This window comes from Scyliorhinus canicula, chromosome 2 (genome assembly GCF_902713615.1).
Source record: "Scyliorhinus canicula chromosome 2, sScyCan1.1, whole genome shotgun sequence".
NCBI lineage: Eukaryota > Metazoa > Chordata > Chondrichthyes > Carcharhiniformes > Scyliorhinidae > Scyliorhinus > Scyliorhinus canicula.
This window is the reverse complement of record NC_052147.1, coordinates 166,704,734-166,719,988: the sequence shown is the minus strand read 5'-3', so window position 1 is coordinate 166,719,988 and position 15,255 is coordinate 166,704,734. Positions and strand designations below refer to the sequence as shown.

The 15,255-nt window shown below is 47.5% G+C and overlaps 1 protein-coding gene across 3 annotated transcripts in view; it reads right to left on the bottom strand.

The window, feature by feature from the left end:
• The window catches only part of LOC119961400 (gamma-crystallin S-1-like), a 28,078-nt gene extending 14,769 nt beyond the window's left edge, over positions 1-13,309 (bottom strand). Inside the window, exons 1-3 of one of the 3 annotated variants that reach the window (XM_038788798.1) lie at positions 13,239-13,309; positions 12,898-13,140; positions 9,521-9,788 (exon numbers count right to left, since the gene is read on the bottom strand). In XM_038788798.1, coding sequence (XP_038644726.1) covers positions 9,521-9,788; positions 12,898-13,140; positions 13,239-13,247 — 520 coding nt within the window. In that variant the 5' untranslated portion in view covers positions 13,248-13,309. Of the gene's footprint in view, positions 1-9,443; positions 9,789-12,897; positions 13,141-13,238 lie in introns of those variants that run through there. The other 2 variants (XM_038788792.1, XM_038788805.1) reach the window with 2 other exon arrangements.
• Between the last annotated feature and the right edge of the window lie 1,946 nt (positions 13,310-15,255).

Here is a 15,255-nt window from a genome sequence, read left to right as displayed (position 1 = left end):
CTGATCGAGTCGCCGACTACCCGCAACTCAGCGCAGTCACACTGCACCAATTGCGCCCAATGCACCTCCACAACTCGATGGCGACGGTCCAAATCAACGGCTACAGCACGCCGTGCCTTTTTGACTCCGGGAGCACTGAGAGCTTCGTACACCCAGATCTGGTAAGACGCTGTTCGCTCCCTGTTTTCCCTGCGCGGAAATCTATCTCCCTCGCTTCGGGCTCACACTCTGTTCAGATCCAGGGGCGCACCGCCGCGACACTCACAATCCAAGGCACTAGCTATTCTAACTTCCAACTCAACGTCCTGCCCGAACTCTGCGCCCCACACGTATTGGGACTCGATTTTCAATGTAATCTCAAGAGTCACACCCTCAGTTTCAGCGGCCCCCTACCCCCACTCACTATCTGCATCCTAGCCATGTTGCGAATCTCCCCCCCCTCCTCTCTTTGCCAACCTCACCCCGGACTGTAAACCCGTAGCCACTCGCAGCAGGCGATACAGCCTGCAGGATAGGGTGTTCATCCGATCGGAGGTCCAAAGGCTCCTCAGTGAGGGGATCATAGAGGCCAGCACAGCCCCTGGAGAGCTCAAGTGCTGGTCGTCAAGACCGGGGAAAAATTCTGCATGGTCGTAGACTATAGTCAGACCATTAATAGGTTTACGCTCCTCGACGCGTACCCCCTCCCCAGGATTGCAGACATGGTTAACCAGATCGCCCAGTATCGGATTTGTTCCACGGTGGATCTGCAGTCTGCATACCACCAGCTCCCAAACCGCCCGGAGGACCGCCACTACACGGCATTCGAGGCCGATGGCCACCTCTTCCATTTCCTCCGGTTCCCTTTGGCGTCACAATTGGGGTTTTGGTGTTCCAACGAGCAATGGACCGAATGGTGGACCAGTACAGGCTGCGGGCCACGTTCCCGTACTTGGATAACATTACCATCTGCGGCTATGACCAGCAGGACCACGACGCCAATCTCTACCGTTTTCTCCAGACGGCTCAGAAACTAAATCTAACATATAACAAGGAGAAATGCCTTTTCCGCAGAATCAGGCTAGCCATCCTCGGCTATGTCGTGGAAAACGGAGTCCTGGGCCCCGACCCGGACTGTATGCGCCCCCTCTTAGAACTCCCTCTCCCTCATTGTCCCAAGGCCCTCAAACGGTGCTTGGGGTTTTTTTCCTACTACGCCCAGTGGGTCCCTCAATATGTGGACAAAGCCCGCCCATTCTTTAAGGCCACACTATTTCCCCTGTCAGCTGAGGCGTGCCAGGCCTTCAACTGCATCAAGGAGGACATCGCCAAAGCTGCCATGCGGGCGGTGGATGAATCCACCTCCTTTTCAGGTTGAGAGCGATGCCTCCACATTAAATCAGGCAGGGAGACCAGTGGCATTTTTCTCCCGAACCCTCTCTGCTTCGGAGCTCCGACACTCGGCAGTCGAAAAAGAAGCACAAGCCATTGTGGAGGCTATTCGTCACTGGAGGCACTACCTCGCAGGTAGGAGGTTCACCCTCATCACCGACCAAAGATCGGTTTCCTTCATGTTCGACAACTCGCAAAATTAAAAACGATAAAATTCTGCGGTGGAGGATCGAACTCTCCACCTATAGCTACGATATTAAGTATCGACCGGGGAAGCTCAACGAGTCCCCGGATGCCCTATCCCGCGGGACGTGTGCCAGCGCACAGGGCGACCGCCTAAAAGTTATCCACAACGACCTCTGTCACCCGGCTCACCCATTACATCAAAGCCCAAAATCTGCCTTTCTCCACTGAGGAGGTAAAAGCTGTCACCAGAGACTGCCCGATCTGTGCAGAGTGCAAACCGCACTTCTATAGACCAGATAGGGCCCACCTGGTCAAGGCTTCTGGGCCCTTTGAACGCCTCGCGATCGATTTCAAAGGGCCACTCCCCTCAACTAACAGGAACGTTTACTTCCTAAACGTCATAGACGAGTTCTCCCGCTTCCCCTTTGCTATCCCGTGCCCCGATATGACCTCCCACACAGTCATTAGGGCCCTGCATAGTATCTTCACCCTGTTTGGTTTCCCCAACTACGTACACAGCAACCGGGGTTCGTCCTTCATGAGCGATGAGCTGCGTCAGTACCTGCTCGACAAGGGCATCGCCTCGAGCAGGACTACCAGCTACAACCCCAGGGGGAACGGGCAGGTGGAGATGGAGAATACGACGGTCTGGAAGACCATCCTACTGACCCTCCGGTCCAGGAATCTCCCAGTCTCCCATTGGCAGGATGTTCTCCCAGATGCGCTCCACGCTATAAGGTCCCTCTTATGCACCGCGACCAATCAGACACCTCATGAGCGGCTCTTTCGTTTTTCCAGGGGCACTACCACGGGGGTCTCACTCCCGGCATGGCTGAAGACACAGGGCTCTGTACTCTTCAGGAAGCACGTCAGGGCGCACAAAACTGACCCCCTTGTAGAGAAGGTGCGCCTGCTTCACTCAAACCCCCAGTACGCCTTTGTAGAGTTCCCTGACGGCCGTCAGGACACCGTATCCCTCCGGGACCTAGTACCCGCAGGATCCAGCACCCCCACTATCACTGCAGAGGTACCCCTCACTCTACACCCCACCCAGCCGCCCCCTCGTGCTCCTGAGCCCACTAGCTCGCTACAATTGTTTCGCGCACCCACACCAGCTAGCTCCCAACGCCCCCAGTCCCCAGTTGAACCAGAGGGGTATGGAACTCGGACGCAATTGCCCCCGGAGTCCGCCATCGTATCCCAACCTTCAACACCCATCTAGCCACCACAAGAGGCTGCAACCCCCGGTGCTCCGCAGATCGCAACGGACGACTCGATCACCGGACAGACTCAATTTGTGAACCACCACCCCCGCCGGACTTGAGTTTTTCTAGTGGGTGAATGTGGTGAATGTAATTCACACTGTAATATATATGATACCATATTATTCTAAGCGCAGTTGCGTTGCCCGACCACTAGGGGGAGTAGCACTGGGAATGCATAGGAGTTTCTACAGGGCTCCACCCTTGGCTCCGCCCACGGCTCCTCCCCCTGGACTGCTGTATAAAGATCGATGCCCAGAGCCTGCCGACCAGTTCATCCAGGGTGTATCGTGTTACAGGCTGGTTCTGTTGTAAGTAGATTAAAACCACTGTTCATATCTTAAAGCACGTGTCTCCTGAATTGATGGTCTTATCAAAGTGTTTATACTTCAACGCAAGAAGCATCAAGAATAAGGTGGGTGAACTTCAGGCATGGATCGGTACGATGTGGTGGCCATCACAGAAACTTGGATAGAAGAGGGGCAGAAATGGATGTTGGAGGTTCCTGGTTATAGATGTTTCAATAAGATTAGGGAGGGTGGTAAAAGAGGTGGGGGGGGGGGGGTGCATTATTAATTAGAGATAGTATAACAGCTGCAGAAAGGTAGTTCGAGGACGATCTGCCTACTGAGGTAGTATGGGTTGAAGTCAGAAATATGAAAGGAGCAGTCACCTTGTTGGGAATTTTCTATAGCCCCCCCCTCCCCCTCCCCCAATAGCAACAGAGATGTGGTGGAACAGATTGGGAAACAGATTTTGGAAAGGTGCAGAAGTCACAGGGTTGTAGTCATGGGTGACATCAACAGCCCAAATATTGAGTGGAAACTCTTTAGATCAAATACTTTGGATGGGGTGGTGTTTGTGCAGTGTGTCCAGGAAGCTTTTCAAACACAGTATGTAGATTGTCCGACCAGAGGGGAGGCCACATTGGATTTGGTGCTTGGTAACGAACCAGGGCAAGTGATAGATTTGTTAGTGGGGGAGCATTTTGAAGATAGTGACCACAGTTCTTTGCAATGGAGAGGGATAGGTGCGTGTAACAAGGCAAGGTTTACAATTGGGGGAAGGGTAAATACAATGCTGTCAGACAAGAACTGAAGTGTATAAGTTGGGAACATAGGCTGTCAGGGAAGGACACAATTGAAATGTGGAACTTGTTCAGGGAACAGATACTACGTGTCCTTGATATGTATGTCCCTGTCAGGCAGGGAAGAGATGGTCGAGTGAGGGAACCATGGTTGACGAGAGGTTGAATGTCTTGTTAAGAGGAAGAAGGATACTTATGTAAGGCTGAGGAAACGAGATTCAGACAGGGCGCTTCAGGGATACAAGATAGCCAGGAGGGAACTGAAGAAAGGAAATAGGAGAGCTAAGAGAGGGCATAAAAAATCTTTGGCGGGTAGAATCAAGGAAAACCCCAAGGCCTTTTACACATATGTGAGAAATATGAGAATGACTAGAGCGAGGGTGGTTCTAATCAAGGACAGTAACGGGAGATTGTTTATTGAGTCAGAAGAGATAGGAAAGGTCTTGAACGAGTACTGTTCTTCAGTATTTACGAATGAGAGGGGCCATATTGTTGGAGAGGACAGTGTGAAACAGACTGGTCAGCTCGAAAAGATACTTGTTTGGAAGGAATATGTGTTGGGCATTTTGAAAAACTTGAGGATAGACAAGTTCCCTGGGCCTGACGGGATATATCCAAGGATTCTATGGGAAGCAAGTGATGAAATTGCAGAGCCGTTGGCAATGATCTTTTCGTCCTCACTGTCAACAGGGGTGGTACCAGGGGATTGGAGAGTGGCGAATGTTGTGCCCCTGTTCAAAAAAGGGAATTGGGATAACCCTGGGAATTACAGGCCAGTTAGTCTTACTTCAGTGGTAGGCAAAGTAATGGAAAGGGTACTGAGGGATAGGATTTCTGAGCACCTGGAAAGACACTGCTTGATTAAGGATAGACAGCACGGATTTGTGAGGGGTAGGTCTTGCCTCACAAGTCTTATTGAATTCTTTGAGGAGGTGACCAAACACGTGGATGAAGGTAAAGCAGTTGATGTGGTGTAGATGGATTTTAGTAAGGCATTTCATAAGGTGCAAAAAGTATTTTTCTACGAGCAGCTCCACAGATCATTAAGTACATGAAAAGAAAAAAAGAAAAGAAAATACATAATAGGGCAACACAAAGTACACAATGTAATTACATAAACACCGGTGAGGAAATTAACAGAAAGGCATAATGGGTAGTTAGGCCAAGTTAGGAGTAAAATTTTACTGCAGTAGAATAAGGAGTTAGGTTAGTGGACTTTTAAACATCAACTGGGATTCAAGGCAGGAAGAGGGGGATGGGCAGCCACTAAGACCATTTCTTTGTTGCCAGGGATACTGGAAAAAGGGGCCTCAGGCCAGGTTAAGGAATGTGGGGAAAGCTATGGGAGCTTTGCATTTGTACCATTGCCTTATTTGGTCGTATGTATGTGAAACTTGATGCAACTTCAATGTATATGAAATGAGATGTTTTGTTCCTTTGTCCTGCACTCTGGCTGTTGAAGAGGCAGGAGACTGGTGGTATCCTGCTCTCCCAATACAGTGAGTCACCCAGCTAGCTGGTTAAAATAAACAATAATTGATACCTGCAAATCTGTCTCAAATTTTATTGAGCCCAGACTGGCAGCAAAAGAATCAGGATTGTCACCGGCATCGGGTGAAGCATACAGGGGTGTGGTGTTAATCAGGTCAGACCATAAGAGGGTCGTTTAGATAACAGCAGGGAAGAAGCTGTTTTTTAGTCTATTCGTGTGTGTTCCCAGACTTTTGTACCTGCTGCCCGACGGAAAAAGTTGGAAGAGTCAATAAGCCGGGTGGGAGGGATCTTTAATTATGCTGCGCGCTTTCCCCAGGCATCTGGAGGTGTAGATGGAGTCAATGGATGGGAGGCAGGTTTGTGTGATGGACTGGGCTGTGTTCACGACTCTCTGAGGTTCCTTGCGCTCTTGGGCCGAGCAGTTGCCATACCAGGCTGTGATGCAGCCCGATAGGATGCTTTCTATGATGCATCTGGAAAGGTTGGGAAGAGTTAATGCGGACATGCCGAATTTCCTTAGTTTTCTGAGGGAGTATAGGCGCTGTTGTGCTTTCTTGGTGGTAGCATCAATGTGGGACCAGGACAGATTTTTGGTGATGTGCACCCCGAGGAATTTGAAACTGCTAACCATCTCCACCTCGGCCCCGTTGATTCTGATAGGGGTGTGTACAGTGCTTTGCTTCCTGAAGTCAATGACCAGCTCTTCAGTTTTGCTGGCATTGAGGGATAGATTGTTCTCGCTGCACCACTCTACTAGGTTCTCTTTCTCCCTCCTGTATTCTGACTCATCATTATTCAAAATCCGGCCCACTATGGTTGTATCATCTGCAAATTTGTAGATGGTGTTGGAACCAAATTTTGCCACGCAGTCGTGTTTGTACACGGAGTATAGTAGGGGGCTAAGCACACAGCCTTGCGGGGCCCTGGCATTGAGGTCTATTGTGGAGAAGGTGTTATTGTTTATTCTTAATGATTGTGGTCTGTTGGTCAGAAAATCATGGATCCAGTTGCAGAGTGAGGAGCCAAGTCCTAAGTTTTCGAGCTTTGATATGAACTTGGCTGGGATTGTGGTGTTGAAGACGGAACTGTAGTCAATAAATTGGAGTCTGATGTAGGAGTCCTTGTTGTCGAGGTGCTCTAGGGATGAGTGTCAGGCCAGGGAGTTAGCGTCTGCTGTGGATCGGTTGCAGCGGTATGCGAATTGCAGTGGATCTTGCGTTCTGGGCGTATGGAAGTGATGCGCCTCATGACCAACCTCTCGAAGCACTTCATTACGACTGAAGTCAGGGCCACCGGACGGTAGACATTGAGGCACGTTGCCTGGTGTTTCTTTGGCACCAGTATGATGGTGGTCTTCTTGAAGCAGGTGGGGACCTCAGAGCGGAGTACGGACAGGTTAAAGATATCCGTGAGCACATCTGCCAGCTGGGTCCACACAGACTCTGAGAGCACGGCCAGCAATCCCGTCCGGACCCATCGCCTTCCGAGGGTTCCCTTTCAGGAAGGCTGATCTGACTTTGGAAGCTGTGACGGTGGGTATGGGTATGTGATGGGCTGCTGGGGCACTCGACAGCGGATCAATGGTTTCCTGCTCGAACCAAGCACAGAATGCATTGAGTTCATCGGGGAGGGGTGCGCTGCTGCTGGAGATACTGCTTGGTTTTGCTTTGTAACCCGTAATGTTGCTTAGGCGAGAGCCTGTAACGCTCGTCTGTGACTCTAGCTTGCTCTGGTATTCTCTCTTGGCATCTTAGATGGCTTTGCAGAGATCGTATCTGGATTTCTTGTATAGGTCAGGTTCGCCTGACGTGAACACCTCAGACCTGTCCTTCAGTAGGGAGTCAATCTCTCGATTGAGCCACGGTTTCCGGTTGGGCAATATACGTACTGCTTTATTTGGAATGCAGTCATTCACATTTGCTGATGAAGTCTGTGACGGTGGTGACATACTCATTTAAGTTGGTCGCTGAGTTCTTAAATATGGACCAGTCCACTGTCTCCAAGCAGTCACATAGGAGCTCTTCTGTTTCCTTTTGGCATTTTGCATTCCCTGTAGACACTGCCGTTGCCACAACCCAAAATTCACCAGCAATATTGTTTTTAAAACACAAGTTGAGAACCAAGTTTGATTTGCTCTTACCTCCTGAAACTACCACCATTCTGGAGCAACAACAAAACCAAGTAAGTCGACAGGCATTAAAACCAAGAAGATTTGATCAAGGGAAAAGAGTTTTCGTGAGAAACTACTCTTCAAGTGAGAAGCGGATAATGCCACAATACTCAAAGATTTTTCTGATACAATGCAAACCGATGATGAGACAATTTGGAGGTTATACACTTATCAAATCCACACTTCGAAAAGAGAATTTGCAGAGCTGGTATCTGAAAGGCCAATATCTGACATTCAAGATTTGGAAATCCGTGAAGCACTGATCACGACTGAGTTAAATTCAGATTCTGCACCAGTTGAACCAACAGCATCTGGTGAAGCTGAAGAAGAAACAACTTTATCAGATGATGTGTCTGAGCCAAGTGGTGAACAGACTACCGAGAGTGTGAAAACAAAGACTTCTGAATGATGGATTCTGCCTTAGCAGAACCAACATCTACCTAAAAGACTCTTGTACTGGTGTGTAGATATATATATAATTCTATAATAATACTTGGTTAAATAATCACTGTTCAGTCTGAGTAAAAGTTAAAAGTCACATCAGGTGTCACACTACAGGAGTAAATTGGGAGTGATGGCATGTATTGTAACTAATGCCCTCTGTCTAGTGTGTCTCATGATTATATGGTGACATCTTCAGAGGCACTTGGGACATTTTCCCTCTCTTCCATCTAGAGTGTGAGCAAGCAACATGTCGACAAATAAAGTCTGACTACTGTTAAACAACCTGAAGTGCGGTAACTTGGTTATCCATTGTCTGCTGTGAATTAAATGTAAAATCCTTCAAAACACAACAAGATATTCAGGTCAAACAGCTTCAATGAATGGTGAGAAAAAGAAAATAAATATTATATAAAAGAATTTGATTCAATTACATTAGTTACAATTCATTTCATTTACACATTATTATTAGTCCCAAACCCTTTGTTTTGTTAATGTTAATTTTTTTTCTATCGCAAGGAGAGTAAGGCAGAGCATGACTCGGTCTCTTGTTGTAGCATTTGTAATGAGCAGCTGGAATCAAAGTTGTCACATCAGAAAAGCTCTTAGACTTAGACATGTTGGTGAAAATGCCTGAGAAAAGAAAATGTCAAAGGATACATGATACCACATGCATCAAGCTATGAACAGTCATTAAAGCTTTCTTCAATCAGTTTTTCATGTGCTCATGCAAAGGTTGAACCTTTCATTCTTTCTGTCCTAACAGTGTGATTAAATGAAAACACGGAACTGAATTTAAATGATGTATTGCTACATTTGGCTTCCATGCTTCAGATTCAGAGATTATGAGGAATGGAACTTCTACTCCCATTTAGATAATACAGGCCTGTTTCTTAGTGAGGTATATTTTCATGGTCACAAAAGTTGATTATCGAATGGTCAAGGTTATGGGCACAATTTGTGAGAGATTTTCAGGAATGGAAAGTGAGACAGAGTGTATAAATTTTTAAAAATTCATTTATGGGATGTGGGCATTGCTGGTCAGGCCAGCATTTATTGCCCATCCTATAGCCCTTCAGAAGGTGGTGGTGAGTTGCCTTCTTGAACCGCTGCAGTTCCTGAAGTATAGGTACCCCCACAGTATGAAGACCATTCCATATATGCCCCAACTTTTCCGTTTCTTATTTTGAGCCTATGGTGAAATTATTGGGCTGGATTCTCCAGCCATGCCCGCCTGGTGATCGGAGATTCCTGCCCGAGGTCATCGGACTTCTCCATTGTCCGCGTCTCGCCTATAGCTTTCTTGCGGCGGGTGGCGTGGAAGAATCCAGCCCATTGTTTCAAGTATTGTTTACCCATCCCATTCAATATTCGAACATTACAGACAATTTCCCCGACAATCCAGACATAAATCAATTGAGAGAAAAAGCAGTTAAGTTAAGTATATTTATTCTGCTGACACATATGTTAGAAAATCAAAACCATATTTGTCAAGAACAATCTAGAAATCCCTCATGCGTCTGAAAGATCCGATAGTTGAGTTGAAGCCGCCCCAGTCACTGTATCTCTTGTATTCACCGGGTCGCATGAAGTACTGTCGGCCTCTGTAGTTGGGATGTTCATAGAAGGTCCAGTAACCGTCCATCACATGGCTGGAGTGTATGTCACGGTAACGGAAACGATCGTAGACGGATGGACAGTCATCCATGAATTCCATCATCTGTCCTCCAAAGTCAGGCCTCTCGTAAATCCTCATTCTGTAGTTTCCACCTCGGTACTGTCAGAGAAATAAAAGGATTTTTGTGTTGAAAATATCAAGTACCGATTTGTAGTATGTTAAAAATGGAGCAGGTTGGTTAGAAGGCACAATCTCATGAACAATAATAATTAAGCTGAGAAAACATGAACAGGACCTGTTGCTCTAACCTCACCTGATTATCAGTTGCAACTTTTGGATAGTTGTATGCAGTTAAATCAGAAATTTTGGGCACAATAAATGTAAGGCTCATGCAGACTGGAGGTTTCGTTTTATCAGTATATGTCGGGTTACATTTTTTTTTGCTTCCGATTAATATTCTCTTGTCCTTTTAAACCAAGGAATTATTGAACTTTGTGTTGCATTCATTTGATTCATGTAACTGTGCTTTTGATTTTTCATATGAATAATTATAGGCTGGTTGTGCTGGAGTCCTATGTGCAGACTTCAATTGATAGTGGGAAGAACATGGAGCTGCAAAAGAAGAATTCTGACGGAAGATATTGGGCGGGATCTCCAACCCCCCACTGGGGGGTGAATTCCGCCCCCGCCAGCCGCCAAATTCTCTGGCGCCTGAGAATTGGTGGGGGGGGGAATGGCGCCACGGCGGTCGGCGGCCCCCCCGGCGATTCTCCGACCCGTGATGGGCCGTAGTCCCGCTCGTTCTATGCAGGTCCCGCCAGTGTAAATTAGACTAGGTCCCTTAATGGCGGGACCTGGCAGCGCGGGCGGGTTCCAGGGTCCTTGGAGGTGGGCACAGGGCTATCTGGCACCGGGGGTTGCCCCCACAGAGGCCTGGCCCGCGGTCGGGCCCCACCGATCTGCGGGCGGGCCTGTACTGTGGGGGCACTCTTTTCCTACGCTCTGGCCGTGTAGGCCTCCGCGATGGCATGCACGGGGACGACATCAGCAGCCGCTGACACTCCCGTGCATGCGCGGACCCGCGCTGGCCGGCGAAGTCCTTTCGGCCCTAGCTTGCGTGGTGCCAAAGGCCTTCCACGCCGGCCGGCGGGGCGCAAACCACTCCGGAGCCAGCCTAGCCCCTGAAGCTGCGGAGGATTTGCGAATCTCATCTCATCTCACATTGTGACAAAAGAATTTGGAACAAGAAAACAGTCCACAAGGTAACAATAACAATTACATCAGTGAGTAAGAGCCAACAGATTCTGAGTCTAAAGCTAGATTCTGAACATCCAATTCAATAAGTTCCTTTTCAGTCAAATGTGTATTTAATATAATTGACTCTCGTGGGGTTGTGCAGAAGATTAAGCTGATGCACTTAGTTAGTCAATGTAATGCTCAAAGTGTTATCAATAACAGTAAATATACTGTTCATGCATAAAGGAGGAAGCTAGGTAAAAGCATGGAGGGTAAAAGGAATACAAGGGCATGCTCACAGTGTTTGACATAGAGAGATGGAGAATATTCGTGTGGTGCTCAAAGACAAAGCCATAGACATGACTGAGTAGATTGTTGTACTGAACGGTCTGTTTCTGTGCCATCAATTCTCTGTAACAAATTATCCTAGGACAGCACGGCAGGAAAGTGGTTAGCACTGCTATCTTACGGTGCTGAGGATCCGGGTTCAATCCCCCGACCACTGTCCATGTGGAGCTTGCATATTCTCCCCATGTCTGCATGGGTCTCAACCCCACAAACCAAAAATGTGCAGGGGAGGCAGATTGGCCACACTAAATTTCCCCTTCATTGGAAAAGAAAATTGGCGCTCTAAATTTATATAACAAAAATTATCCAATCACAGTCAGATCTCGTTCTTTAACTAAAACTATTTATGAGGTAGAAACTCATCAGGTCAAATTTTTGTTCCCAATCCTAGAGGCAGCCCCGTGCCAACGTAATGTCCAAAATTCAGCATCAGCACTCATTAACACTTGATGAGAACACACTCCAGAGAAAGTTTACAGGGGCACGAGGATTGGATTAGGATGGGCACTGAGGATGGGGGGTATGAAGTGATTGGAGAGGCTGTGATCACAATGCCAGTGGAGTCAGATAAGTACCCAACTTTCCTGAGAACAACAGAAAGACTTTGCATAAAAATCCCTGAGCAGTCGCTGCTTAAGGAACTACAACCTTGTAATAATTCATCATAATCAAACTTCTCTGAGAGCACCTGCAGGCTATGTTAGTTTCCAATGCCATGTATGTGCAGTTATATGTGTTGCTGCCTTCTTTACAGGGGGCAATGTGCAACATTAACCCAGCTTATTCATGAGCTTATTTACTTTCAAGGACTACGTCCCACATATAAAAATAAAGTGGTTGTTGGTACTTCACAAAATCATACTTAGTTCTACACTCTCATGAATTCATTGAAACTTCTGGAACTGGAGAGATTTGAGAATGTGACAGGACATGCAGTGCAGGAAAGGCAGAATTCTGCCCCTTCGCTAACCCACGAGAATGGGTCAGCTCGTTGGAACAGTTTTCTTTCCTGCCTTTACCGAATCTTTGGGATCACTGAATATTCAGTAACATATGTTCACATAAATTGACAGATGACAGAAAATATTAAACTGGGTTGAAACAGTGACATTCAGTAACGATTCAGGGTGTCCCTGCCACTCCTTGGAAAACACTGCAATACTTCATCCAAATGCTTAATAAAATGCTTGTAAACTAGATCTTCCCAGCAACCTGCTGACTAAGTGATATGTGCGATCCATGAAATCCACAAACTGAAAGCACATTGCAATAACTAAGATAGAAAGCAAAATGAGTTGGTGGTGCGCTGGGTAAACCGATATGTGCGAGTCATTGGATTTCTGCACACACGCAGATGGACATCAATTGTCCATATTATATTGGCAGAAGACACAGTGGCATCAAAAGCCAGTTCTTTGGCCACTCATTTGCATTTTAAGTAATATAACCCTGATTTAGATGGGCACCAGCACTGCCTGACAAATACCTTGACCTAATTTCGAGGAACAGTAAGTTCCAATTTATCTAATACAGATTTACACCTTTAATTACTCAGCTGTAGATCTTTTCTGCAAGTGAAAATTGCAAGAATGAAAATCAGGATAACTCCCCAAACTTCTGTATTTTGGTCCATGAACATTTTCTCAACCCCCATCAGAGCAGAATATGTAAGCAACACACTTACATATGGGTAGGTGCGACATGACCCGATGCTGTCATTGAATCCCATCCAGCGCTGGTAGTCAGGATATTCTCCCCTGCTCAGAACATACTGGTATCCCATGTAATTGGGTCTCTCATACATCACCCACCAGTCACTCATGACACGCATGGAGTTACAGCGACTGAAGTAAGGGGACAGGTCAGCACAGTCATTACTGCACTCATAGTGCCGACCCTGGAAGTTCCTGTCCTCGTAAAAGATAATCTGTGGAAAGAGACGATAACATAAATTAATAAACTTGAAAATCCAGCGATAGTAATCACAAATTCTCACATCCTGTAGAAAATCAGACTGATTCTTGCCTTTGCCATTTTGAGCTCACAGTTAGATGAGTAACTGCTTTAACTTAGCTGTACAGAGTGGTATATATACGCTGTACAGAATGATCTCTCTACTCTGCTCCTTTGTTATTCATATGATTTGATACTGAACATCAGCAAAAAGAGAACAAAACACGTCACTTGACATGTTGCTTGACATGTCACTGATTCTCTTCACTTTGCTTTCACTTTATTTTATTTGTCATGTGAAAACAAAGAGGGAGATTCCATCGTCCTTTCTACATTCTACCTGATGTCAAACAGTTTCAATTGTTTCCAAGGTATGGCCAGCTAGCCCCTTCCTAAATTAACCAAAAGAGGTAAAAAAAAGCTCCAGCAATCTCTTTGCAGATCGACATAGCTGTTTCCAGGAACAGTATCTACATAAATGCATTTGTTGCGCTGTTCAAACTAATTAAAACATGATACACTTCATCGTGATACATCAATGAATATGGAAATGTTTTGTAGGTCATGCTGCAGACGCATCAGGCACGATCCAATGGACATGTCTCGCTGGCTGTGAATTCGCGCAAGGCGGTTGGAAGACAGGATACGTCAAAATCGGAACCACGCTGGATGCCGATCCGTTTCCAATCAAACTGATCCGCTCTCATTGGCGAGATCGGGATCCCGCTGCAACATGGCGATAAACCAATAATCACCAATTCTGGCCAATCTCCATCTCATTAACGGGAAGGAATTCCTATCAAACGGCATCCCATAATCTAACCGGCTTCCCAGTCAGTGGTCATGCGGGCGCCCTTTCGCACTCCTATTTAACAATGTGAAGCTACTCCAATGGCGATGTGGGGATCAGAGGAGGTGAATCGCTACTGTGGAAATCGGGCAATCAGCCGAAAGCAACGGGGCTGGCTGTCCCACTGCTCAGGTCAGGTGGGGGACCCCCAGAGGGAAATGGGCCCAGTCGGGGGGGGGGAGGGTCAGCAGCCATTTTAAAGGGGTTGCCCCGGGTTGGGGATGAGGCGCTCAGCCCCCTCATTTCCAAAATGCCGTCCCCCACCCGAGGTCATGTATACTCATAATAGGTGCAACTTCAGTTGTCCATTCAACGGGAACAACCCAGGATAGAGCCCTGCCTGTGGTATATGATGCAGGTTACCTTACCTCTCTGTGACAGTGGCGGCCTACAGCCATGCAGCTGAAGGCTATTGCTAATAGGAGATTGGAAATATCAGTTATGTGAGCACTTCAATGCTCCCAATTGGATTACCGTGAGTAGACATGCCATGTCGCTGTGGTAAGGTTTACTGCCTAGCATCCCAATCAGATTGTGAGGCCCTGGACACTTTGCCTGAACACTAGAGGCTACAATATCTCAGAAGCAGCAGCCAACAATCAAAGACCCAAGAGCTGGGCCTCAGCACTGGTGTCACCCCTGCACCCAATGGGTTGGAGTGAGGAGAGGGAACCTGCTCCCGGTCCAAGTAATGCACAGGTCAGGGTCTGGGGCCCAGGTTCCGGCTCCGGTGCCCATCAGCCACTGCTCTGGCTGGGGGTTCATGTGGAGGGCAGGGTCCATCACCACAACCGACTTGTTGGATGACACCCTGAGAGATGGCAAGCAATGTATGGGTTGGGGAGGCTTGGTGGACCCAAGGATCCTGGGTTGGAAACCATAACTGATTGTCGGTCCCTCACCCTCTCCAATTCTTCACAGATGTCACATTACGGATGATATTGTGGGCCTCAAAGCAACTGGCCTCGCATTGGGGTGGCAGTCAAGGTGACCAGGCGCCGGAGAAAACGGAGCGGCAGCGGCAACAGAGACTCGCGTGGGCAGCCCAGTACACCCTGAGGACCTGGTCGCCCTTCAGACCATGGAGAGACCCAAAGGGGAGGCTGGTAGTGGTGCAAGGTGCACAGGCATTGCTGGTCATTTGAAGAGATGTCAAACAGCATGTGCCACAGGAGCCTCAATTATGGGACGATGCGGCACCTGTGCCTTGTCCTTGTAGACTTGGCACCACATGGAGGA